The 26,897-nt window shown below is 55.1% G+C and overlaps 1 protein-coding gene across 7 annotated transcripts; it reads left to right on the forward strand.

The window, feature by feature from the left end:
• Positions 1–200: 200 nt before the first annotated feature.
• POLL (DNA polymerase lambda) lies at positions 201–26,307 on the forward strand. 7 transcript variants are annotated; one of them, XM_086751922.1, is made up of 12 exons: positions 201–621; positions 881–1,178; positions 1,851–2,019; positions 5,164–5,487; positions 6,046–6,219; positions 7,003–7,131; positions 9,182–9,350; positions 9,739–9,864; positions 17,126–17,307; positions 18,411–19,033; positions 20,468–20,746; positions 21,043–21,323. In XM_086751922.1, the coding sequence occupies exons 1-9, from the start codon at positions 507–509 to the stop codon at positions 17,200–17,202; spliced, it is 1,581 nt and encodes a 526-aa protein (XP_086608048.1). In that variant the 5' UTR covers positions 201–506; the 3' UTR covers positions 17,203–17,307; positions 18,411–19,033; positions 20,468–20,746; positions 21,043–21,323. The 7 variants fall into 7 exon arrangements, with proteins under 7 accessions (XP_086608048.1, XP_086608049.1, XP_086608051.1 ...); XM_086751923.1 differs by having other exon boundaries at positions 18,927–19,033; XM_086751925.1 differs by lacking the exons at positions 20,468–20,746; positions 21,043–21,323 and adding an exon at positions 25,562–26,307.
• Positions 26,308–26,897: the final 590 nt, after the last annotated feature.

The following is a 26,897-nucleotide window of genomic DNA, read 5'->3' on the forward strand; positions in this document are numbered from 1 at the left end:
CAGGTTGGGGGTTTTCCTTCTGTGGCTGTATGAAACACTTGGTGTCAAACAGCTGCTCTGTCTCTTCTCATCAGTGACTGGATTTCAGCCCTGGCAGGAGAGGCGTTTCCCTCTTGGGAATGCACTTAAGAAACATCTGGGACATACAGTTGCTTCTGTTGGCTGGGTAGGAAGGAGCTCCAAAATGTTATAGTTGGATATTTTCTATTATAAGAACTCAGCTTTAGTGGTTTCTAAGGTATTCTAGCAGGGTCTTCTTAAGTGGCTTTTTGGTGGTTCCTAACTTTGATTTTTCTGACCTTGTGGGCTGCAATTCTTGTTTCCAGGCGCCTCCCTCAGGGCAAGTGTTTTTGGAAGGCAACAACAAAAAAAGAACTCCAAACCAACAAAGACAGTGACCAAAATGAGTTAATTTTAAGTTGTTGTGGTTGCGTAACGCCATTCTAAGCGACCTCCTTCTTTCCTACTGGTATTCAGCGGCTGCACCTAAACTTCCCAGCACGCCTATGGAGCCACGAGGGATTGTCAAAGCTTTTCCCAAGAGGAAGAAGGTGAGGGATGACTCAGCGAAAGGTGTCCCTCCAAAGATCCCAAAAGAGGAAGGAGCAGAGATACCTGAGGGTAAGTCCTGCGTGCCTGTGACGTGGAATATACTACTCCTACCCCAGCTTGTTGACTGGAGGTGCTGTTACCACAAAGGCTTTTTTGGGCCCTTGAGTGTGTTTTCTGTAGAGATCATGGCCAGCTTGCTTTGGTCTGTCCAGCTGGTGCCCAGCAAAGACTGCCTGCCACTGTTGGTGCCATCAAGTCCTCTGTGAGATGTGCAGCCCCATTGGTTTGGGACACTTGCGCTGAGCTCCTGCCCCTGTGTTTTCCTCAGCAGAGTGGCTGAAACCAGTCACTGCCTACGTGTTGCAAGCTGGCATTGGCCAAGCCAGGGCGGAGATCTTCCACAAGCAGATTGTCCAGAATGGGGGCGTTGTATGCAACCAGCTCTCCTCAGAGGTGACACATGTCGTTGTGGCTGAAGATATGGACTGTGATCGGGCCTTTCGACTCCTTAAATTAACCAAGCTACCTTCAGGGCTGCAGCTACTGAAGGCATCCTGGCTAAGTGCTTGCATTAGAGACCAGAAGCTGCTGAGTACTGCTGGCTACAGTGTCTTTATCCCTCACAGGTATGCAAATGCCACACTGTCATTCCTGTCTACAGCGCTTCTATCCGAAGCTGAACAGCACTAAAATTTGACCTCTGCTCAAAATCTCAGACTGCAACTCCTTGCAGCTCTTGTGGGCCTGACTCAAAGTCACTTTTCTCCGTGTAGACTGTGAAATGGAGTGACTGTGACCAGTTGCCATTCTGTGGGGTAGCAAAATATGGAATAGAGCCCAGAAGTGCTAACAGGAGTCCTGTCAGTTGCTACAGGTGCTAAAGGCACCTCTTCCTAATCTATCAGTGATAACAAAATTTGTTTTAAAAATCCTGATGATTAAATGCTGTTTCTTACTTATTGCAGATGAAAAGTAGAGAGAGAATTGACAACTAGGCACAAGAGGAAATAAGGAATGAAGCAGCAGGCATCCACAGGTTAGGATCAAAATGTTTTGACAAAGTTTTGGAGAAATAGTCTTAAGAATGAGATAGATAGGAGTGGAAGTTGCAGGTCAGTGAGGTAGATGGAAATTGGAGAATTGAGCCAAAACCAGAGTAACAAATATGTGATCTGAGGTCGTACAATTCATATGGGTTGTTTGCTCCATCCCAAAACATGCAGAAGGATTTCTCAGTCAAACTTCGGGGGGCTGTGGAGTCCTTCTTCTCCTATACTGAGGCATCTGATCCATGGCAGGTACCTGGAGGAGGGAGAACTGCAGAAAGAGCAGCAGCAGCAGGTCCTGGGCAGTGAAGAGATCCAGCCACCAGCAGAGGAGGGAGCAGTGAAACCAAATACTGAGGCACAGGTGGAGGATTCCTTACAGCAAGACCTGGGCACCCTTGGACAGCAAAAGCTGGCTGAGGTGAGGCTTCCTGCACAGGCTCTTCACCTTACAAACAGATCCTGCATGCTGCTTTTCCTGGCTAAGAGCATCCCCACAGGATACAATGGCAGATTTTTCTAAGCAAGGGGAAGGCATTTGGATGTTTCAGTGGGTGGGTGCTGGCAGACTCAGGCTGTGAACATGGTTACTGCTTCTCTTTGTCCCTTTTAGGTCTTAAAAGTAGAAACAACACCCCTTAAATGCCTGACCTCTTCAGAACATTTCTAGCTGAAGCAGTCCTGGTTCTCTGATCAGGCCAAGGCTCACTCTGATGATTGTATTTCCCCAGTGTCCTTTTGAGGAATATTCCCTGGCTGAGAATATCTCCCCTTCAGGAAGCTGTCTCTGATATTTCATCCTGTGTTCCTGCCTGAGCCATACCGACCCATTCTCCACTCCTTGGCAAGCACCCTGTTCAGGCACATGTGCAGTGGATCAGGTTGCTGCTCAAATCATTGCGATGGTGTGCTTAAAATATCTGTGTTGGGTTATTAGTGGTCTCTGCTGTGAGTCAGCTTCTCCAACCTGCTGTTAGCTTTCTTTCCTTTCTCTGTATTTTTGTTCAAGTTTGCTGAATTCTTTCTGAGCATCGGCATAATTCAAATCTATCTATAGCAGAGTTACCCCAGACCTCTTAGGGTAGCAGATACCTTGTAATGCTGGCATCTGTTTTCTAACACAGTTCCAAATTTTATTTCACAAAACCCTGTAGTTACTCCCTAACTGGCAGCCCACTGAGGGATCCTTTGTTTTAGGCTTTCCCTTGAATGTGTGTAGGGGGTGATCTTTTCTCCCCAGACTTACTGTCCAGTGTGCTATAGGCAGACTTGGCTGCTGCATAACTGCATCACCTTTGCAGTTACCCCATCTTTGCTGTTTCTTGTAACTCTAATTCAGTGGCAATCATTATTAACAAATCTCACACTTAATGGGAGAAAGGATCTTTTTTACTGTTATGGATCCTGTGGTATCTGCTCTCCTTTCTGCTCACATTTACTTTGGGTGATCAGACAGCTCCTAGAGTCTGAAGCCTTATTGCCTTTTTTTTTTTTTCTTTCAATCTCCTCAAGCAATGATATTTCCTGTTGGTCTTTGCACAAAAGCAGTATTTGTAGACACTTCAGTAAAATCCCTTGTCTCAAGCTTAGGACTGTGTGAGTTTGGGGAGAGGAAGAGAACCCACAGGATATGCTTTAAAGACAGTACCAACCACTTTTAAGACTCAGCTACAACAATAAAGCTGAAGCTGAAATTCAGCTTAGAAGTAGCCTCCATGTAAGTAGAGTCTTTTCCAGCTTGGGTGGATATTTCTTCTCTAGGAGATGACAAGTGCGCCAATGTTTCATAGTGAAGAAGAGCTGCTCTGGGAGTTCTGCGTTTGGATGTAAATTCCTGTGAGGAAACCCTGTTACCAGTCAGACTTAGCAACCACTGTGTGACTGGCATCTGGATGCAGCAGTTTTCTGCAAGGCAGCCTTTGCAAGTAGCACCAGTTATTCACTGGCTGAACCCTGGGGCTGTTACCCTAGGCTGCCTGCCTGCCTCCCTCTCAAGTGGCATATTGCCTCAGTTGCTGGGCTCCAGCTACTGTCCTGACTCGTGTGCTGTGCTCCAGACAAACCGTGTGCATCCCAGTCTCACTCAGCTCTAGCAAGTCAGCTGCTGCAGGATCGTGGCATATCTCAGAAGCTAATGGGACTGGTTGGTTTTGCACATGTGGTTGTAAGGAGTCCATCAGCTTCGTTGGAAAAACGTAGAGAGTCAGGGGTTTACGTGCTGTTTTACCTGTGTGACACTGCTGGCTGAAAGGATGGAAATTGCGTGCTCCAGCTGCAGAGTTGTTTGCATTGTGCTTGGATAACATGCTCTTTAAATGCCTTTAAGGGGCTTACTAACCAAGCTGAACACTCTGAGGCTTTGCTACCCTTAGAGGGAGCAGTGTCTTAAGGGAGTTGTGTTTCAAGGGTTTCAAAGTGAATAAAATTGCTTTAGTCTATCAAGTCCTCAGTCTGACCCTGTTTTCAGCTTTATAAAACAAGAATATAAAAGGGAAACATCCTGCCTCTTCTACCTAAAGATTTCAGCTCTGTATTTTGCAGGATTTGTGTCTCCAGACCTCATTAGCCAGCAGAACCAGAGGTTGTAAGGATATGGCTCTGACTTAGTTAGGCTGACGCTCTGCAGAAACTCATAACAGGACTTGTGTGCTGCATGTAGTTGCTGGACTGATCCTAAACAGCCCTGTGCCATTCAGAGTTACTTCCACGGTACAGGAGCTCTTGGATCTTCGTGGACTCCTGTGTTTGTACATCAGGAGAGGAGGGGATCCCAGCGAGTAAAGCAGTCTACAAAGCCTCTGTGCGGCTTCCCACTTCTGTCCCCTTTTGTTCGTTACCTGAAGCCAAGGCTCATTGTTTCTTAAGTCCACACAGAGGCATCTTAATGCTGAGGGTATCAGCAAATGTATACATTGGTTCTTTCTTCTGTCACTGAGGAATGTGGAGTCCTTTGTGTCATTCCTTCCTCCCCCTTTTCTCTTGCAGATAGCCATGGGGAAAATGGGGGGGTTGTAATTTACTACCCTGTTAAGATTTTCTGTCTGTAATGTGAAAACAGAGTTCAGTGTGTATCTCCTGTGATCTGCATCATGGGGTGGAAGGTGCAGAGTCTGAGTGCGAGTGATGTGTCTATGCAGCCACCAGACCAGCAATAGTTTTCCCAATGGGAGCAGGGACTCAGGATCTGCCCCACCCAGGGATTTCAGCATTGTCATACTGCTACTGGCAGCAGTTACTCGCTTAACCAGTGTCTGACCTCGGTTAGATCTCAGGGTGGCTATAGGAGGTGTATGTGTGCTTGGACCACAGGTGGGCAGCAGTCTGTAGTCTGTTGTGCTTTGTGAGATGTGCGTGCAGCTTTAAGGGATGCATGTGTAGCTTGAGGCATGAAGAGCTATGGTGTGCATGTAACCAACAGCTTCCAGGGATGGCAGTTGGAGCACTACGTACCCTGGAGCTCTGTTAGTGCTCTGACTTCCTACTCTCAGGAGCAGCCTGTGCTAAGGGGACGTATGTGAGGCATGCACTTGTTCTCACATGGTTGCTTTTCTACCTCTCCCTAAAGAGAGTCTCTGATGATGAAGAGAGTGAAGGAGAAGATGCTAGTGTCACCCAGGGAGATCTGGAGGCATTGATTTCTGGCCGCTACCCTGTGAAATCATCAGAGGAGACCAGTGACAGTTCTTCCACAGTGGCCCAGCCTGCCAGCAAATGGGTTTGTGCCCATTCCTCCAACAGCAAGAAGGAGAATCACAACCAGTGCATCACAGAGAAGCTGGAAGTGCTGGCAAAGGCCTATTCTGTCCAGGGGGACAAGTGGAGAGCTCTGGGCTACTCCAAAGCCATCAATGCACTCAAGAGCTACCACAAACCAGTCACCTCCTACCAGGTAAAATACCTCTCCAGGGTGGTGGAGCAGGGAGATAGACTCAGCATCCTAGCTCTGTTACGAACTGGATCCCTTCCTCTTTCTGTACATGGAATACCTTATCTTCAGGCCTTGGGAATTCTGATGGAGGTTGTGTAGCAAGTGAGTTGGATTCATTGACCACCTGCAGTGTTTTCAGATCAGCAAAAAAGTGGAGTCTGGGCTTCTTAGGGTCAGATATGAGCAGATATGAGATAAATGCCTTCTCCAGGCTCAATGCAGGGTCATTTTCACCCTTCTCTTAAGCATCAGCAACTGCCACTGTTAGAGATAGTACATAAAACTAACTGGATCTGGGCCTGGTTGACTGTGACGGTCCAGCCATTCAGCTTGTTATTATTTCAGTCCTGTTCTGCATGCTTGTCCTTTTCCACTTGGCATAGCCTATGTAAGCCTGGCCTAGAGAAGAGACCATCAGGCAGAACTAGTCCTGCCGCTTAGCAGTCACTGAGTGGGCAGCAGCTCCTTAGCTTGTCTGTGACCTTCGCTTTTCCAACAGCAGTTCTGGTTTCTTGCTAGGAAGCCTGTAAAATCCCTGGAATTGGGAAGCGGATGGCAGAGAAGATCCTGGAGATCTTGGAGAGTGGGCACCTGCGCAAGCTGGATCACATCAGTGAGAGTGTGCCTGTGCTGGAGTTGTTTTCCAACATCTGGGGAGCAGGGGTCAAGACAGCTCAGATGTGGTACCAGCAGGTAAGTTTAGTGCCTTATACAAGAAGTCCTCAGACTAGGGTTAGAAGACTGCTTCTGAGCACAGGAGGATTCCTTTCACAAATAGTTTCCAATTGCTGGTATCTGCGGGTGGGATTTGAGTCTGCTTTTATAGGAGGAGCTGTGAGGCTGGGTCATATTGTGGGTGTATTTGGGGAGAATGGAGAGTACCCAGCTGAGACTTGAGTTTGGGTGGTGGGCAGAGGACAGAGTGATGTGATAGAAGGAGTAGGAGGGACACTGCCTCTTCCATTAGCATCGCTGCTTGGAGCTCATGTCACACTGCTCACTGAAATGACACTGCTAAGAGCCAGACTTGAGCCAGGACATCTTGGCCATGAAGCCTGGTTTCCTGTAGTGTTTGTTTTGTGATTGGATTCTTTGCTGTCTTGAAAATGTGGTTGTGTTCACACTGTAGGCTTTCCCTCGTTGGGACATTTTGGATGTCTTTCCTTTACCTCCGTCACTTGCTTTCCTTCAAGCTGTAGGAACACAGTGCCTTAAGAACAGTACCCTTCTGTCAAGTTTGGTTAAGATTCAAAGTCATTGTGGGGTTGACGTTAGAGGTGTGTGTTGAGTAGTGGGATTGCCTAAATCCCTTCTTTTAGTAATGAGGCCCTAAGTGATCTCTACATGAGATCTCAGAAGCTGTGAGAGGCCTGGACTTGAGACAAGTTAAATGCAATCTCCCCAAATCTTGGTTGAAAGTATTTGAAGAGTGAAGTCTTGGTGGGTGTTTGAATATCATCACATGGTCTGCACCAGGGTTTCCGGACGCTGGATGATATCCGCAGCAAGGCGAGTCTCACCAGCCAGCAAACTGTGGGGCTGAAGCACTACGCGGATTTCCTGGAGCGCATGCCGCGGGAGGAAGCTGCGGAAATAGAGAAGACCGTGAGTAGCTCAGCCCTGGGCCCTCGGCATGGAGTACCTGCTGGGATCGGACAGGAGGGTGCACGCTGTATCAATAAATGTCCCTCGCGGTTATAGCTGAGCTCTTCAGCCTCTCCTCTGACCAGTGTCAGTGCTTGGGGGACCTTTTTTAGGCATGGGCACACAAGGCACCTGCAAGGCACCTACAAGGAACCGTAGGAAGGTTCCGTTTGAGTGCCTGGCAAGGAGGAGGATATTTCACAGGTGTCAGTTCTACACGCTGCTTTGAAAAAGGCTGTCTGTGGCATGGTGGGATGAGCAGGTTCCCAACTCCTCTTTCTTGCCTCTCATCTCTGAGATGTCTGCTTCCAGCCGAGGCCCCTGAGCTGTCTCACTGGTGTTGCTTCTCCAAAGGAAGCTGTGAGCACCCTGTGGTCTGGTTGTCAATGGGAGGACAGAGTGTGGAGTGGATATCCTTGCTGGAAGCAAAGGGTGTCCAGGTTGCAGATGGGTGCTGCTTGCTCTAGTACGCCATGGCGCTCCACGATTATGGGATGCTAAGCCAGTGTACCCTAATATGAGCAGAGAGCTTGGGGAACACACCGTCATTGCTACCCCTGTGCTCTCGGATCACCATGGAAGCAGCAGCCAGCGTGACCCTGTCACTCGGCCACAGGGCCTGGCCACGAAGAATACACTCCTGGCAGGCTCCTGCTGGGGTGTCAGTCCCGTGTGCCGGATTAGCCATTTTGGTGGTGAGTGGTCCCTTTCCCAGGCAGGCTGGGTCGAGGAACTGGCTCTTGGGGGTGGGTCTATTGTTATCTTGATGGGATTACTGCGCTCCCCTCCATACACACGCACACACCTCTGATCCAGGCCCAGGAGAGAGAATGAGGGATTAGTCACTGTCTGTGCTGCCTGTCACAGTGAGATCTGAGGAGCTTTTAGGCTCTTGAGTGGGGCTGGGAGTTTTCTAGAAATCTTCATTTAAAGCCAGAAGGGGGGCAAGAAAACCAGAGGAGGGCTTGCTCCGCATGAGAAAGGCTTGTAGCTTCTTGGAGCACCTCTGGGGCAAAGGTTAATGGGTTTATCTCTTGCTAATGAAGGATGATCCCCAAGAGTGACAAGGGGCTGTGGGCATGGACACTGCCTTCCTGAACCCCAGCCTCTGTGATGGCCTCGTCACTGAGAATTGCTGAGCCCCTAATTATTTGCTGCCAGCAGGGTGATTGGCACAATCAGACCAAGAATACTTTACTCCTGTCCAAGGATCTGGGAGCCTTTCTTAAGCATTTAATGAATGAAGCCATCAGAATTAGCGCTGTCTGCGCAAAACAGGAGCTGGGATCCAGCCTGGAAGTGGCTACATTAGGGGAAGTTCTGATTATATGTGTCTACTGGCAGTAGCATGTTGGCATCCATTCAGTCTAAAATGCTGGGACATTTGTGATTTTTCTGGGTCAGGAAGCCCAGCTTTCCTGCAAAGGCAGAGCTCCCGGCAGGAGCGCGCTCCAAGGGACACTTGCCGATTTTCTGCTGTCTTGGGTCCTGCTGGGGAGACTCGCCATGAGCCCACCTCTGCTTCTGAAACAGGATCTGTGACCATCTCGTGTTGAACTGATTCTTTTCGTGGGCAGAGCTAGTGAGCTTTGCCCTCCTGGCCCACAGGAGAGCTGAAAAATCTCTTCTCTCCTGCTGTCTCGGAAACCGAGGGCTCTGAAAGGTTGTGCCACACTTTGCCTCCTCAGCATTGTTGCATCTTCCTGCTTGTCCCAACCAAGCTCCAGCCCAGTGCCCCCAAAGGCTGATGACTGATGGTAGCATGGTATTATTGTATTGTGTGGCAGTGTGCTTGTCATTTGCAGGATTGGGCAGAGGCTACCCCATCTCACATGGCTCCTGACAGCGGGCCAGCCTCCTCGGTGGGGCAGTTTGCTCTGCCTGCCAAGTGTCTGCTCTGTATGGAGACCCTGAAAATGCAGGACAGGCCACAAGGCAGGCACAAGACTTTGCTGTCTTGATGGCATGAAGAGACTGATCTCTTACTCCTCATCTCTTTCTCTTTTTGAAGGTCAGAGAAGCTGCCCTGGCCCTGAAGCCGGGGCTCATATGTGTGGCATGTGGCTCCTACCGTCGGGGGAAGCCCACTTGTGGAGACGTGGATGTGCTGGTCACGCACCCGGATGGGCAGTCTCACCGTGGAGTGTTCAGCAAGCTGCTCGAGAGCCTCCACAGGAGCGGTAAGAGGACTGGGGACTGGCACATCGTGCTTCAAAGTGTTCTTAGCATGGCCAAGCTGAGGAGGCAGTGAGGTGAACGGCCTTCATTGAAGGGCAGGTGATTGCTTTTCCCAACGACAGGACATCTTGTAAGTCCTTAGGAGTACTGCCCCTGCTCCTGGCCCTGCTCCAGTAGCAGCTCTGCAGCCAGTTTCAAGGAGAGAGTATTGCTGCAGCTCAGCATGGCTTCTCCTGTCTGTGTGAGGCTGTCAGGACTGAGGCTGGGCTGCCCCTGCGGTTCCACAGCACATTATGAGACACCTCAGCTGCTGTCTGGACAGTGGGGAGTTCAGGGTGGGAGTGTCAGTCTCCGCCATTCAGCTTCTCTCTACCTGTTCTCTCTCTCCAGGCTTCCTTACAGATGACCTGGTGAGTCAGGAGGACAACGGTGATCAGAAGAAGTACCTGGGGGTGTGCCGCCTCCCCGGGCCAGCCCAGCGTCACCGCCGGCTCGATATCATCGTGGTGCCTTACAGTGAGTTTGCCTGCGCCCTGCTCTACTTCACCGGCTCGGCTCACTTCAACCGCTCCATGCGGGCCCTGGCCAAGACCAAGGGCATGAGCCTCTCGGAGCATGCCCTCAGCTCGGCCGTGGTGCGAGGCCCTGGAGGTGTCAAGGTGGCATCTGGCCATACTCTGCCCACTCCCACTGAAAGAGATGTCTTCCTTCAGCTGGGGCTGCCTTACCGGGAGCCCTCGGAACGGGACTGGTGACAGCCGATTGTCATCCAGCACCCTGGGCCCGCTGCCGTGCTGCTGTTTTCCCGGTTTTTTGCTGGTTCCCCCGGTGCTGCTCTGTGGTGACTGCGGACTGGGGAACATATCCCAGCAAACTGGGGCTCCTCACAAGCGCGAGGCCCTGCCGCGAGCAGAGCTGTGGTGGCTGGAACTACGCTGGAAGCGCTGCCTAGTGCCACAGGCAGCCCCTGGCTACCAGAAGGGCTCACTGGTCCTGCTCTCCCTGGGGAAGCTTCAGAAGGCTGGGCTGCAGAGCCTTGTGATCCAGCACCTCCCAGTGCTTGGGAACTGGGGGATTTTGTGGGAATTGTGAAGGATCCCCCTGCGCTGCTGCTTTGTCCTCCCTCCATCTGAGCTGACTTGTGTCCTCTAATGGGTCTCGCTGCACGGGGCCAGGCTGCTGCGACTGCCGTCAGCTTCCCCTGGTGCCAAGTAACCCTTGAAGGAGAGGTGGGGATCGATGTCTGTGTCTGTCTGCTCAGCCCATCGTGTGCTGAGGATCCTCCAGTGCAGAGAGCTGTGATCCCCCTGCTCTGGCCCCAGGGGCTCCTTTCCTCTCGGTGCGGGAGAGGAGCAGACCTCACAGCTTGAGGGGAGCTGTGCTCAGGAAGGGTTTGAATGTAACGACGCTGAATGTAACCCGGCAGGGCTGTGTGTTTGGTGCGCAGGAGGCACAGAGGCAGAGAGAAACACGAGGAGATAGATGGGTTCTGATTTGGGGGAAGCAAAACTTTCCTTTTATATGTGTGGAAGCTGTGGAGGTACCTGGTCTTTGATCAGAGAGTGTGTGTGTGTGTATCTGAGTATATGTGTATGTGTGTGCTGGCCCTGTCAGTTCCATGGGAGTGAATTTTGTTTCTCAGGAAACCTCAATTATTTTTGTATTCTGGAGATGAATGTCCCAGAGACTTTCAGTGCTCTGTCTCTGTTACGAGTATTGCAGTGGTTCCTCCTGGCAGAGGTGCTGCTTGGTGGCATCAGCTGCCAGGAAGGTCAGGTTGGGCATTTCTGTGCCAGGACCCCAGGGCTCCATCTGGCCAGTCTCTGGGCCGGGCCTGGCCTGGCCTCCTGCTCCCTTGTTTTGTGTTGGACCTGGCCACCCCTGTTCCGCACTCTGCTGTGTCTTTGTCACGTGCAGTGACAAGCTGCGTGTTTGCTGCTAGGGCAGGCTTGAGGGCATTAAACCTGGTGGGTTTGCACAGTTTCTTGCTGCGCTGTCAGCCGTGGGCACCAGCAGTGGGCTGGGGTGTTTGCTGGGGAAGCCTTGACCCCAGCAGTGTCACTTGTCAGCCCAGCCTTTCTACTGAACACCTGATGGAAATGAATGTCTTCTGGTATGTCTTGGTGCTTTGGAACTTGAAGTATAATAAATCCCTTCTCTCTTTTTCCCTGACATCTCTGTCTTTTTTTCTCTCTGCCCTGCAACTGTTGGGACCCTTCCATCTGGCTGACCAGGAGCCCGTCCCATGCCAGCCCATTTCCCTGTTTTCAGAACAGGCAGGGAAAATGCACTGGAGACCATCATGCTGTTGAATGACCACTGCTGGATCTCAGGGCAGGGAGTTGGCTGGCCACCGCCTTTCCCATGGCAGAGCAGGACCTGGCTCTGTCCTCTTATTCCTCTGGCAGCGTGGCTGGTCGCGCTTTGAGAAGGGAGCAGTTCCCAAGCTCTGAGCCTTGGAATGAGCTTTTACTTCACACGTGAAGTCAGGAAGGGATTGCCATCAGCTTTTCCATATTTCGTCAAGGAACAGGGTATGTGGGAGTCGGCTGCTGCTCTGTCTCCTGTGCCTGGAACGCAGCTCAGTGTCCTGAGTGTGGAAATGCTTTGGTTGTCCAAGGGGAATCTGAACAGCCTGGAAGGGAGCATGTGGTGATGAGCAGCAAGAAGGATTGGCTCAAAAGGGAGATGGGAAAGCTGGAGAGGGCAGGGGCTGGGTGGGCAGAGACAGTGAGGCCTGGATTCTCTAAGGGCAAAGGGGGGTCAGCCCCAGAGCAAGGCCTGGGACGTCCAGGGGGAGCACTCTCTCCCCAGGAGGGCTCTGCAGGCCAGGGACCAGCCCCTGGGAGGAGGGGATCCCCATCCTTGGGGTCAGGCGGGCTTGGCTGAGCAGGGCCACAGCTGGCCTTGTCCAGGTCTGGGGATAGTCCTGCCCCAAAGGGAGGTTGGATGGAGGCTCCTCACCCCTCCGGTGCTGCTGGGATGATCCTGGAGGATTTCTCCTAGAGCCTTATGGCTGGCAGCCCTGGGCACGGGCCTGTTTCTGCCTGGGCTGGGGCGGGGAGTGGAGTATGGTGCTGTTTACCTTGGCCCCTGGATGAACGTGGTTTTGCCTCCAGCTCTGGATGCTGGGGTGAGCTGTTCCTGGAGGGCTGGGGCTGCCCCTCTCACCAAGGCCACGTGCTGGGGACATCACTGGGGGTTGGGGGTGATATTACTCCTACTCCTTTTGTCACCCTACTCTCCAGGGACACAATTGACACCCTGGTGCCAATGCAGTGCTGCAGCAGCACATCAAAGCCCTGGCCCTGCTGTTTGCCCTGCTTTTCCTCACAGGGAAGCCAGACGGGGGCTGAGGGGCTGGGGACGCTCTGGAGCAGGACTGTTCCCCCAGCCCCTTGGGAATCGGCAGTGAGGGTGGCCCTGGTGCACACATGTAATGTGGAGGCCGCTGGGGGAGAAGTCCTGCCAGCCCCCTGTGAGGGAAGGGGCCCGATGTCTTTCTGTCCCCTCCCACGCCACGTATCTGTCCAGGAGCTTTGGAGGCGGCAGAGGGCCCTCCTGTGGCCAACTGCAGCCAGGTGGGCCAAAAATGGATGCGGGTCCTCTCCCTTGGGTGCAGCTGCAGCAGGTGCAAAGGGGCAGGAGGTGAAGGAGCATGACCAGGGCTGGCCGGAGCAGCTGGGGGTGACCATTCTGCATGCTGTGAAGGCTCCCACTTCTCCCTTTTCCTGGTATAAGGGGAGAAACACGAGGAGCTGGTCCGTGCTGCCCACTGTGAGTCAGCCCTGGGCTGGGCAGTCCCTCCTGCCCTGGATGGAGGGGACAGAGCTGCCCCACACCGTCTCCTCCTTGTGCCCCTAATCCTGCCCTCCACCCTCTCAGTCACTTGCAGGCCTCAAACCAGAGGCTAACTCCAACCCGGCATCCCCTCAGGCCGCGTGCTCCTCTGAGACTCCGCTTTTGCCCTTGCAGCACGACCAGCCCCTTAGCCCAGCACAGCTTCTGCCTCTTCCAAACCCCAGGATGCCACACGTGCAAAGAATGTCCGAGGGATGGGGCTCCCAGGGTGAGGTGGGTGCTGAGCCCCCAGGATGGTTGCAGGCAGGGTGAGCAAAGATGGTTTTAGGCATCTCTAATGAGGTGTTGCCTGGTTCCTGCTTCCCAGGAAGGGGCTTTGGCTATTGCCACTCCCCAGCACACCCCCTCCCCACCATCCCTGGCTGTGAGTCTGATCATCCTGAAAATTAAAAATAAACCCAAACGCAGAGGCGCTTAGAGACGGAGTGGAAAGTCGAGGAGCTGGGATGGAGGTTCAGCTCCTGCTGCAGAGCCCCTCACTTTCACTTTACCCCAAGACGGGTCCAGAGTGAGGGTTCAGGCAATTTGTGTCCTACCATCAAGCATCTCTCTGCCCCCCAGGATAAAAGGGAGAAAAAGCCTGGGCCAAATCGCTGCAGCCCTGAGCATTAGGCAGCTATTCCCACCCTGCTCTCTACGCTGTGGGGAGGACGCCTGTCCTTAGCCATCACGCCTGTCCTTGTGCACGGATGGGAGGGTGCTGGGGCTGAGGGAAAAGGGGTGCAGAGGCGGGGGTTTGGCTCCTAACACCAGTGCTTCGTACTCAAGAGTGAGTATTTGCTAATGGCAGCACGGCCGGGCGAACGTAAGGGAGCTGCTCTCCCTGCCGGAGCAGGCAGGGAAATGAATATGAATTTATCATGATTAGGTGAACCCAGCAGGGAGAGCGAGCGAGAGAGGGCCAGGCAGGGAGGGGGCGGGCGAAGATGGATCTGTGCAATAAAATTAAATAAGGACACCAAATAGAGTCACTTCTCACGTGCCCACACGCCCTCCCGCGTGCGGGGCCTCTCCTGCCTCTCGCGCTCCTCTGGCTTTGCTGATTTCTCTCTTTCCTCAAATTTATGAGGCCAATTATGAAGAAGAGGTTGGAAGTTCTCGGAAGTTCACTAAATGCAAAGTGCAGTCCCTGCTGTTTCCATCAAATTAATTAACCAAGTGCTATTGATGGCCGGGCCATGTGGGCGTGGCATGGAGCGAGAGGAAAGGGCTGCTGGGGTGCAGCTGGGGGGGCCCTGGTGGGTGGGCAGAGCACCCTGTGGGGTGTCCCCAGGGCTGGGGGTGTGCAGAGTGAGACCCCTGCCCGGGCAGGTGGGCAGCGGGAGCTGGGGGTGCAGCAGGGGATGCATCAGGTCCCAGCGTTGATGCTCAGCATCGCAATTTCTGTTTCCAGCACCGGTGGTCTCCAGCTGGAGGAGGATCCACCCTGGTGACAGCAGGCCTGCGCTAGGGAACGTGGCGTGGATGCTGTGCCGTGTCCCACGGTGGAGGCTGCGGCAGGGGCTGGCAGTCAGCATGAGCCTGTGCCTGGAGGAGTAAAGGCTGGAGCCGGTGCCCTCTCGGGCAGCCCAGGATTGTTCCCCCGGTGGGGCGGGGGGATGCTGAGCCCGATCCCATGGGGGTGGTCTGCGCAGGGACCTCACACCTGGTAGACAAGGGGCTTTCCCTATGGCTTAGCAGCGATGGTGCAGGCAGGACAGGCCCACCACCACCTTCCCTTGCTCTCCGAATCCCAGCAGCTCTCCCTGCCTCCGTTTCCCTACCTGCGCCAGTGACTTGCAGGTAAGATCTCACGAGCTGAGTGCCCTGATTCAACACAGCCCCTTGGCCATCCCTAACTTTTGCGTGAAGCTTCCCAGCTCTGTGTAGGGCTCACAGAGAGGGTAGACAGCTTCATGGTGGGGACAGCGTGCCTAAAGCACACCAGATCTTACAGGGCAACTCCTGTGCCTGAAGTAGCCGTGCCCCTACACCCCAAAGCTGTGGGAATGGCTTTTGGTGGGGGAGGCGCTGGCATGACCTCTGTGTCTGATGTGTCCCATGGTGCTGAGATTGCTTCACACTGAATGTGTGTGCCACAAGGCTCCCTGCTTGTACCACCCTGGCACAGGAACCTTCCTCCTGTAGTGCCATGGCGTCCTTGACGTAAACCCTTTTGCAATTGCTGTCCCAGTCCAAGAAAACCGGCTCGTTCAAGGGGTGAAAGACTTGGGCTGTGTCCTCAGACCAGGGACCTCCCAGCGTGGAAAGGACACTGAGATCCCAGGGGAGGCCAGATCCGAGCATCTCTGCACACACCCAGCTCCAGGCACAGCATGGCTGTGCATCCCGCAAGGAAGTACCAGCCCCACGCATGGGTCCGGCCGCATGCCTCTGCCTTTCCCGCTCCTGCTGCTCTTCGTTGGCTTTGCTCCTGCCCCAGTGATCAATGGGCTCTGGTCAGGCTGGAAAACTGTTCAAACGGAGGCATTTACAAACCCGCTGTCTCTTCAGTGGGGCTGTAAGTCAGGCTCCCTGTCACCGTGGGGAATGGGAGGCAGGACCTTCTGCTCCAGCAGCGGCAGCACATACGTTTCCCCTCTCATGGTAAATGCGTTACCTGGGGATAATTTACCTGCTTATGTCAAGTTTTACAAAGAAACAGACGGGCCGCTCCGCAGCTCCCGACACTCGCAGTCTGAGTGTGTGCAGACACACTTGTCTGCCCAGAGAAATAAAACATCACCTAAGCTGAAAGGAGAGGTTTACGAACGCCCGGACTTCAGAGCTGCAGTCCTTATGTGGAGTCTCCGGTGTCTAGTATTGAGGCTGAGCTCTCGTCATAGTCTGTCCCTCCTTGGGGTCTCTGGGGTGGGCTCCCCAATTGCACCTGGGGCTGCTCAGGGCTGCTCACATCCCCCGCAGCATGCTGGGAGCATCCTCTGCCCACTTCCCTTCTCCGGGGCAACAGACTGGGATGGAGAGATGGGAGGGGAGTTGGGGGGGGAATGGATGCTGGTGCAGCCGCCCTGTCGCCCGAGGGTGAGGACCTTACCGGGGCCCTCGCTCCCGGCCAGCCCGGCCCCGGCGCGGTGGGCTGGGGCAGCCGGCGCCCCGGCGGGCAGCAGAGGGAGCTGGAGGACCGGGTACGGGCAGCCCGGGCCGGTGCTGCGGCCCTTGGGGCGGCCAGCTCAGCCAGCCCCGTATTGGGGGGGGCAGCCCCCTCCGCCCAGCCTGCCCCCCCCCCCCAGCCCTGTGGTGCCACCCCTCCGGGCCCGGCTCCAGACACCCCTGTCTCTGCTGTCGACACCGCCTGAGCTGGTCCTCCGTGCCCCCTCTAGTCTTTAAGGGGCTCAGCCCCCCTTGCTTCATTTGGTGGAGGGGCCCATGCACCTTCTCCCCGCCGCGCCCGTTGTTCCCCCTAGGGCGGGTGGCACAGCGCTTCCCATCACCCTGAGGACCCTGGGGGGGGTGGGGGGGGTGGGGGGTGGGGGGTGGGTCAGGATGGTCCCCGGGAGCCTGGCTGGACGCGAGGCGGAGGACACGGTCTCCATCCCTGGGCAGCATCCCGGGGCCGGGTTGGGTGCTGCAGCACGCGATGGGTGCCTGTCGCTGCTGTCCCCCGGTCTCCGCGCCCACAGGGAACTGATTTATGTCCGGGCCAGCCTGTGCTGACCTCCTACTTTGGCTCGGGCGTTACAACTAACGGCAGGTCAGCAGGGCTACAGCCAAAGTGAAGTGGCTGGCAGGGGGCTGGGGTGGGGGTGGGGGTGCAGGGTGGAGTCGGGGGGTCCGAGGCTCTGATTGCAATGGCACAGCTACCCAGAGCCAGGGGCAGCCACGGCTGGGGCAGGTGTAGCTGTCCCCCTCCACCCTGTCCCTGTCCCGTCTCCTGAGAGCTCTCCCTGACCCTCCTTTCCTCCTCTTTTACCCACAGGGAATCCTGGGTCAGCAGCACCAAGCCTGGAGGGGTGGCTTCTTTTTGGGAGGGAAACTGAGGTACCCATGGACTGATGGCTTCATGAATGTCAACAGCAGAGCCAGGGAGGGCGCCGGGTGTCTGAGCCCAGCCCCGGGCCAGGACTAGCTGGGATGAGGAACCAAGAGGACCTGGCACAGGTACAGAGGGTCGGTGTCCTGGAGCGTCCCCTTGGTCTGGTGCTCCCACCTCCTGCTTGATCCATGAGCCCTGGGGTGCAGAAATCGCCTGTGGGTGCTGCACTCCCCCTGCCCCCCTCATGGGACACTCCAGGTCCCAGACCCCCCACCGCAGTGCACATGGGCCCTGTGTCACTCAGCGCCATCGCCGCATGCTTTCTGTGTGTTTTGACAGTAAGCCCTGTTTGTTTTCCCAGCTGGACTGGATAACCAGCCTGGCAACACGGCCAGGCTGTGGGAGCTGAGCTTTGGGGACGGCTGTATCAGCTGCCCCCCAGTCCCTGCCTGCAGCCACTGCTAGGGTGGGACCTCATCACGGCTGTAAACCTTGATATTCCCATACCCACCAGGCAGCTGCTCCCTGTCCCGGGATGATGGCAGCCTGACCTGCCAGTCTAGGTGGTCTGAGTGGGTTGAGGGGAGCCTTTGGGGACACTACAAAGAACACGTGCCTCATTCCTGGCTGAGAGCTCCCCACTGTCCAGCAATAAGTGAGAACATTTAAAAAAAAAAAATGACAAGAGCACAAGAACAAGGTTTCTGACTCCTGAAACTCTGCAGGAGTTGCACAACACAGTGACTTCCTTGCTGTCCTGTGCTCACACGGGACCCGAGTGTCCCCTAGGGGTGGCACTGCCATGGCTAACGTCATCAGTGTGCCCTGGGCTGGGGTCACCCTGCCTCGACGGGAGCAGTGGAGGGGAAGTTGGAAACAAACCCAACCACAGTCCCATTGCTTATGCGGTTCCTGCTGCACGAGTTCCCTGCTTGCCCAGTCTCCTGATTTGGCTTTGTTTTGCCAGGAGGAGGAGGAGGAGTTCTCTCTGCAGTGTATTTTCCACACAGCGTGTGCTGGTTTGGCTGAGGACTTACCCACAGGGTGGCACCCGTGACCCCCAAAGGCAGAGCAGGGTCCTGAGGCTGAGACAGTCCCTGGGGTGAAAACTGCATCCCCACGAGATATCTGCACAAACTCTCCCTTAAGACCATCTTTGAGACAGGGCTGGGGCCACGGTTTTGGCAAATGTTTGTACTGCTGTTGTCTGGCGTTACCCAAATTTCAGGTCAATGCTGCACAGGTGACGCAGCCTTTGCTCCCTGTTGGTGAAGGATGAGAAGGTCACAAACCATATGCATGGAAGACATTAGGACTTTCCCAGAGATAAGCAACTTCTGCCTGCCTGCTCGCTGTGGGAGGGGCTCTTTTTTGGTGTGCTGTACTGCCAAGGGCTGGGGCGTGCTGGCTGCCACCCCCTCGGCCGGACACACGAGCCTCTCCTGGCAGTGCCTGGCCATCCCACAGATGCAGTGGGTCCGTCGTGGTCCCAGCTGGCTTCCTGCTCTTTGCGAACTAAGGGGTCTGCTGGTGTCCGGGCTGACACTTGTGGTACTTTCCAGCTGGTACCGCATTTCTGCTCCACGTTTCTCAACCACGGAGCATTACCTTTGCAAGGCTGCAGTGAAAGCTCAGGTCCTTGCAAGCAGCCCCTCCCCAACAAGTTTATCAAGTCCTTCACATGACCCCACTGCAGACCATTTTGAAACATTATGGCAGTGATTTTTTTTTTTTTTTTTTTTAGGATCCCTCTTAGGGCTAGGCTGGATTCAGTCAACCGCAGCTTGTGGCTTGCCACCCCTGAGCGTTGGCCACTGACGGGCCTGGGTGCAGCATACAGAGTACAGACAGGTGAGTCCCGCTCCAGATCAGCAGCTTGTATTACAGGGCTGGGTGCTCCCACTGAAAATAGTTGCTGTTTGGGCTTAGTTTTGCTCCAGCAATATTTCAAGTTTGTCAAACACCCTAAATGGCCTGGACAGCACGGAAGGTGCATGGGGAGCTGTAAATAAGTGGGAGCTTCAAAAAACTCCCTGAAATGACCAATAACTCCTCCAGGACATGACAGGGATCACTCATGGCAGAAGAAATCCAGCTCTGCACTGAAAAGAAAAAGCGCTTTCAAAAGCCCAGTCAGAGAAGCACAACGTGGTGCCCGGGCAAGGAGCAGCCTTCATCCGAGCCTCCGTCTCCATCAGCCTGGGACGGTGATGTCCCCTGGCAGGGCCCTGTGCCACCCACTCCCTGTGCCTTGCTGTGTCCTGCCTGGAGCTGTGGGGATGCATGCTGCAAAGCAAAAGAAACAGAGGGTCTGAGCCTACAGACTGGGAGGGAAATATCCCAGTACAACGGAAATATCCCACGCTGGACCCGGCTGTAACCCCCAGCAGGAGGCGGCGGCTGCTCTGTGCTATCTTGCAGGGTCCAAAGTGGGTGCAGGGGCTGCATCCCCTCGGTGCCACCCACATCAGGTCTTCTGAGGGCTGGGGGCTGCACAGGGCTTCCCTGCATGTGGAGAAGATGGAAAAACCCCAGTGGTGGCCTCTGCCCATGTCTGCAAGGTGCCAGCGGGGCCGGATCCAGCCGTGTGGAGGGACCCCAATGGCAGTGCAACTGGGATCTGGATAGAAGGTGCTGGTGGGGGTGTCTGTAGCTCACTGAGACACCCCGTCAGTCTGACCACATCTGTGGATGCTCCTCGGGTCTCCAGGGAGAGGACAGGAATAGAGTAACTGCTTTTACATCTCCTTCCCCAGCATGCCAGAGAAAACCCCCTAGGGGGTCTGAGGATGTGAGGTGGGGAGTGAGACCAGACCTATCTCCTTACCTGGGTGGTGGGAGGGAGTTGGGGGGGGGGGGGGAGTGCAGGCAGCTGGATGGGTGGGGGGCACCTGGCTGCAGCAGGAGAGTGACAGTGGGGTCCATGAGGAAAGGCGTCTGCGTGCACAGCCTGAGCATCCCGGCCCAGGGCCATGGGGTGCTCATCCTCCCTGTGCACCCCACACTGAGGGGCTTACAGCCTCTTTCCCCCAGCAGGTGCTGGATTGGGCTCTCTCTCCCCCTCATTGGCAGCTGTGGCCATCTCCTTGCCACAAAGGGCACAGCCATGGGTGTGCTCAGTGGGTACAGACAGCCCTCTTCCCTGGGGGACCTGGCCACACCCACCAGCTGCCTTCCCTCAGCCCCATCCCAAAGCAAGTCACTGCTTCCCACGAGCATCCCAGGGACCCCCCTCATGCACTGCTTCACCCTCTCGATGGCCACCCCCCTTCTCTGTCCCCACAGGGACATGATGGTCGGTGTCAGCATCCCCATTCGCCAGTGGCTGAGCATCCTCCCGAGTCCCGGCTCCTGTCCCGACTCCTCCCGCTGTCCTGACTCCTCTCTGCCACGCAGCGCTCCTCCTACCCCCCCCCCCCCCCCGGCACACTGCAGCAGATGGTGGAGGTGACATTTGTCTGCGAGTGACGCACTTGACGGTGGCCGTGTCCCTCCACCTCCTCCCCTCACCCTGGATGGAGGAGCCGTGAGCCCACCCAGCAGTGGTAGGACGCGCAGGCACAGGTTGGGAGCAGCCCCCTGCCTCTGCCACAGCCCCCGCCCTCTCCGCCCCGGTCTGTCTGCACCCACACCCCCCAAACCCCTCTCCCAAGAGGCTGGGGGGCGCCCCCTCTGAGGGGGAGCGCCCATCACCACAGGGTGTTCGGGGAGGGCGGGGGGAGGGGGCTGGGTGGGGGTCGGGCACCGGGGACTCCTGTTTGTTCTCCGTTTTCTGCCTTAATTAGAACCCGGAGAGACCAGGCGAAATCGCATTAGCTGGGGCCCCGGTGCGCTGAGCCATCCATCTTTTTTTATTACAGCGTAATGGGGCTGCTCGCGAGGCGCCGTGCGATTTGTCACAGGCCTCGTTCCCTGATAACGGGCATTTGTCATCACTTTCTTCCCGTGTTAATGTCATCATCGGCGGGCTGACAGGCAGACCCGTTGAGGGAGCGCTGGCGACAGACCACATCCGTCAACCTAATATTTCCATGGCTGTGGGGATCAGCCGGGCTGCGAACACACATTAAAGTGCTTATGAGGGGAGGGGGAAGGAAAAAAAAATATCGTTGTCATTAATTAAAATGTTAGTGCGAGCGTGCGTGTGGGTGGTGCTGCGTGAGGACAGGGGAGGCTGCGGCGCGGGGCGGCGTGGATGTGATGCGGTGGCCTTTTAACGGAGCACGCATCAGCTCCTGAAACCCATTTAAAAGATATTTGGGACTGGGGAATCGGCGGCGAGCGCAGTGGAAAGGTCATTGTTAATAAGGGAGCGTGTGCGGGAACGCACAGGGAGGGCACGGGCACGGCCGGTGGAGGACGGCAGAGATGATCATCCCCTGCGCCTGGAGCAGGTTTGTCCCCTGGAGTGTATTTGAGCCACTGGTGTCATGAAGTGAGCGGCCTCAGCCTTTGTGGCAGCAGAATGGGGGTGAGGGGAAGGTGACCTTGCAGTGGAGTTTACCTATGTCTGGGCAAGGACTGGAGTGGGGTGGATGGTGATGGGGGGGGAGGGGGGTGCTGAGCACCCCACAGACAAGGTGTCTGGACAGAGCTCTGCAGCTGCACGTCGGGCACATGGGCAGATGAAATCTGGAGGGCCAGACCCGTGACACTCAGCCCCCTCTAAGCAGCCAGCAAGGGGCCCTGCCTCAGCCCCTGGAGTAGCAAGGGGCCTAGGTCCTCACCCCATAATATTTGGCTGTTGCTATGGAAACAGGTGGTGATGATGGGGAGGAGTGTGGGCAGTGGTTGGTGGTCCTTGGCACCCTGGGTTTACAGGGTGGGGGAGTCTGTTTTATATGCTTTTCTGGGATGCCTGTGATCATACAGAATATGAAGATATGGGTGGCTTTTTTTAAAAAAAATCAGCTTTTGGGGTGTTTGGGAGAGTTTTGGGGTGGGTGTCTCTCAGCCAGCTCTGCCCACTGCCCTCCTAGCTCCCACAATGTCCTGGTACAACCCCACTTTGCACAGCAAAATGTGACTTCAGGAACTCTGACACAGCCCAGGAGGGTCCAAAATATTTCTTCCTCTGCCCAAATTCAGCCTGCAGCTCCTCTGGGAGAAGACCCTGATGTCCCTGGCCTGCGGCTGGATGAGGTCGCAGAGGCTCGGGCATGGCAGGGAGCAGGTGGCCGTGGGCAGCGCTGAAAAAGGGGCACGAGGTTTGAAAATGCGGCCGTGCACAGAGCCTTCACCCCACGGCCCCACCCCAGGGGATGGGCAGGGGCTGCGAAGGCAGCCGTGCGTCCCACGGCCCAGGGAGGTGCCAGCTGCGTCAGGAAGGCTCCCAGCGCTTTCTTTCATTGCTCTTCTTTTTTACTTCTTTTCCATACTTGCTTTTCCCAGACGCAGCCTCTACGCTATGGAGAGTCGTGTTTTGGGGGGCCGCGTGGCTTTTTTAGAGACCTGAGCCCTTTACGTGCGTGCGCATGGACGCACACTTGTGCAACACACAAGCAGAGTCACTTCTACCAGTGCCCCCGAAAGTTTGGCTCCCAAGCCAGCGCCTGGGGCTGTCACCAAGGCTGGGAGTTTCTGGGGATGGTGAGAGCTGGGAGGGGGTAATGATCTCCAGGTGCTGATGGGGAAATCGAGGCAGGAGCAGGGACTTGTGATCCCCATCCACGCTGTGGTCACAGGGCATCCCATCACAAGCAGCATCTGACAAGCCTGCAGACGTCAGGGAAAAGGTGTCCAGGAAGTTTTTTCGGGGCTGCTGGGTGGTGGCCGGGCTCCCAGCCACTTGACATCCCCGGCTGGACTCCCAGGCCACCCCTGGCAGCAAACCCTGCCACCAAACCCTCCCTCCACCCCGGCTCCCCGCCATAAATCTCTGCCCTCCATTGGCCGAGGACCTTTTAAAAAGGATTTATTACGGGGGATTTAAGCCCAGGCAGCGATACGGTTTCATAAATCGAAAGGCAATAGCGCTCATCATTAGCGGTTCGTTCGGGGGGTGACATGGGAGCATCCCCGCTGCCCCGTTCCCGAGGCTGTGCTAACAGCCCCCTCCCCAGCTCCGCTGCCTCCGCCGCTCCCCTTCGCCTCCCAGTCTGTGGAGACCGCGAGCGTGGAAAATCCCCAGACAGGGAGTGTAAATGCTTGTTCTTTGTAAATGAAGAACATAATTAACATTAAATTAAGGTAATACAAATGAAGACAACACAGAGCCTGACAGGATGAGTGTTTGGGGAGGCAGTAGAGAGAAGTGATTCATATTTTTAATTTACTGTACAAATAGACTAGCAGGGCTGGGGGGAAAAGGGCCATCCAAGTGGAGTGGGGATTTTTTTTTTTTTTTATCCCACTGTTGTTTTGCTGTGCTTTAAGCACACAATGACTATTAAAGTCAACTGCCCATATAATAGGACATCTCCTACATGACTGCTCTCCGAGAGGCAGCTTGCTGTAGCAATAAATTCTGGGAATGCCATCTGCTGGTGCGCACCCTCCGCCGGGCACCCTCGCCTCGGCCACCCTGACGCCAGGCACCCGCAACTGGACCAGCCCTGGCACCCTGCACCCGCTGCAGCGACCTGCTCCTGGAGAGCACTGGCCACAGTCTGTGTTGATACACAACTGTTCTTTTCTCTATGGGGTAACAAGTACATTTTTCCCCTCACAAATACGCCCTTAAATTTTTCATAATTTTTTTTTCTAAGAGGTTGGAGTGGGTCTGGTTGATGCTGAGGAAATATTTTAGGCTTCTAAAAGAAAAAAAATTGCTGTTCTCCACTGCTTTGAAGTGCTGGGTTTCAGCTGAATGCCTGTTACCCAGAACACAGTAAAAAAATCGCCCATTTTAAGTAGGTTTTTTTTTTCCCCGCCCTGTAAAAAGGCGCTTGACCAGAAAACGTGTGAGCCGCAGGCTGGGCTGGAGCCGGCTCTGCGCTTTAAGGAGCTGAGAGCTGCGGGCTCAGCCCCAGGAGCCCATCCTGCAGCCTCAGACCACCCGTGAGCACCGATGTCCAGCTTTGAAGGGGCTCAGCTGCCCATCAGCCTGGGCTGTTCCCCGTGACATGCCGTGTCAGACGCACCACGTCCTCGCTGCCATGCATCCCCGTGGCCGGGTCTCCCTGCTCCCTAGGAGAAACTGGAGCGGGCCCATGATGGAACCCCACGTGCTGGCTGGCCCTGCTGCCTTCACCCTACTTTGGACAGCCCCCAGCAGCTGGGGTCCATCTTGGGGGGTAAATCACCCCTCACATGTGTCCCAGGCCCAGGCCGCAGACACAGGGGCTGTTTGCAAATCAACCTCCCCTCGTGCAAGGTCCCCATGTCCGGCATCCTCCTTTTGTGACGGCTGAGCTGGAAGCAGGGCCAAGGACAGTGTGCATGAGCCCCCTGGACTGAAGGGGACACCTGTGTCAGCCCTCCACCATGGCACTGCAAGTTGCTTTGGGGTCCCCAAGGCCAGGGTGTGAGGCCACGGTGCCGTTTCGGGCACCATCGAGCAGCAAGCTGCTCAGCCCTGGGCCCTCTTCCCCCTTGGCAAGACAAGACACGTGGACCAATCCTGCACCCGTGCCCGCAGGGCAGAGGGGTGCTGCTCCAGCTCCCGTTTCTCCATGCAGAAGGAGGCAGGCAGAGGGTGTTCACCCCACTCAGAGCACGTGGGATCTGCAGCCCACTCAGGACTGTCTGGTCCCTGATGGAGCCTTTGCAGTCAGGTGAGGCTTTTGGGGAGCAATGGCACCCCTGTTGAGGTGACAGGAACAGTTCCCTGTTAGGGCACCTGGTGAAACCAGTGCAATAAGGTTTCAGCCTCAGAGGCTCCGTTGGTCCTCATCATTAGCAGGATCCATCCCCCAGGAGCCCATCCCTGCCAGAGCCATAGGGACCATGAGCACTGGCAGGATGTGAATGCCCACGGCTTGTCCGGTCACAGCCCAGGGACACGGGCTGGCTCACCAGCCACCAGTGCTGGCACAGGCACACCAGGGTGTTCTCAGCAAGCTTTCATTGACTTCCTAGTCAGGATGTGATCATTCACCTTGAGGCAGGCAGCCTCCAGGAGGGCTTCCTTACAGGATCTGGACATATCCAGTGATGGACCGTCATTGGTTCCATGAGGAACCCATTTCAAATTATCTGAAAAATTCAAACCAGGGCCTTTTTTTCCCATTCCAGTCTGGTTAGGGTGAGCTCCAGCCCTCCACATGGATACCTCAGTGCTTAAACTCACCCGTCTTTTAGCATTGGGTACATCACAAGAAGGCACTTACACATTTGGAGAAAGTCACCTTAGTCTTCATCTCTACATACATTAAGAGGATCAGGAGCGTTTCCAGGCATGAAAGTAATTTCTCAGACTCTTCTTTGCATCTTCTCTAGTTTTTCAAGGTCTCTTTGGACACTGCTAGAGGACACAGCCTTACCCACACCAAGCAGAACCAATGCTTTTGGAAGCCTGAGTCGAGAGAGCTGCTTTGGGCATGGGGAAGCAGCACGGAGCCCACTTAGCTGTACCCTTCTCAAGATGGTTGAGCTGACAACCCCAAAAAGAGATCCTGCCCTAATATTCTAATTAATAAAAAAGCTGATGAGAAGCTGTTGTCCCATGAGCATAGGGTTTCCTCATTCCCATCCTTCCAGCTCCTGAGCAAACACACCCAAAAGGCACCATAGGATCTTGCCAGTGTCCTTCAGTCCTTGGAAGGAGAGGACTTCTGGCTCTGGTGGTGTCTGAAGTCCTGGCAGAAATGGATCCTGAACCCACGTTTCCTAGGTCTGCCCCATCTCACCAGCCAGCACAGAGCAGTCCTTGGCCATAAGGCAACACCCCGGCTCCTTGGTCTCGCCAGGACCCCGGATGTGGGGCTGCTCCCAGGGGGGCCATTGCCTCCCACGCAGAGGGCAGGGGGCATCTTCCAAGCCGCTCTGCATGCTGGGTGGGAGAGATAAATAAATAGCAGAATAAATAAATACAAGTGGCAAAGAGGCCTGAAATGATGCTGTCGTTTGCTGGGAATGAGAGACACAAGTGTAATTTAGGTTTTGATATTATGAAAGTCTCGCTGCTCTAAAACAGCAGGGCACTCAGTGCCTCATTAATAAAGGATAAACTTGGAGTCTATTTACAATGCACTTTTTGGGGTTATTTACACTCCATTATACATATGTAATGCTGCACATATTTACCGCTCTGCTCTGCCGCCGAGAGCAGTAGAGTCGGGAGGGAGGCGGAGTGGGAAGCGGCTGGTGCTGTGGAGCCGTGACCCCTGCTCTGACTGACGTCCTTTAAACGGCCTGGGATGCGGAGACCCCCAAGCTGGCTGCTGAGGAGGGAGAGGCTGGGACTGGGGGACCCAGTATGATCCAGTCCCTGTCCCCGTGGGCCCAGCACCCACCCAGCACCCAGAAGCTTTGCCAAGTGATGGAGAAAGAGTGAGCTCCTCACAAGAGGTGAAGTCCAGCGCACCAACAAGGGACCATGAGCACCAAACATGCAAGCTGTGGGCCCATCACAGAGTGGGGAGCTGGAAAAAAAGAGGGCCAAATCATCTGCAACAATGTCTGTGTTGGCACTAGAGGGTTTTGGCCACACAGCCATCCCCATCGCCCAGCTCTTACCACTTAACAGAGCAAAATACAATAGCTTCCTTGCAAATGGCAGCTCCCCGAGGGTCTGCCTAGGCCTTCCTGGTGAGGCACAGTGGAGAGAGGGACA

Source organism: Chlamydotis macqueenii, chromosome 7, assembly GCF_036417535.1.
Source record: "Chlamydotis macqueenii isolate bChlMac1 chromosome 7, bChlMac1.mat, whole genome shotgun sequence".
Classification (NCBI taxonomy): Eukaryota; Metazoa; Chordata; class Aves; order Otidiformes; family Otididae; genus Chlamydotis; species Chlamydotis macqueenii.

Coding starts and splice junctions, on each gene's coding strand:
- POLL (XM_010130543.2), top strand. CDS start 507: ATGGAGCCACGAGGGATTGTCAAAGCTTTTCCCAAGAGGAAGAAGGTG. Junction 622..880: donor AGGAGCAGAGATACCTGAGG/GTAAGTCCTGCG, acceptor TGTTTTCCTCAG/CAGAGTGGCTGAAACCAGTC. Junction 5,488..6,045: donor AACCAGTCACCTCCTACCAG/GTAAAATACCTC, acceptor GTTTCTTGCTAG/GAAGCCTGTAAAATCCCTGG.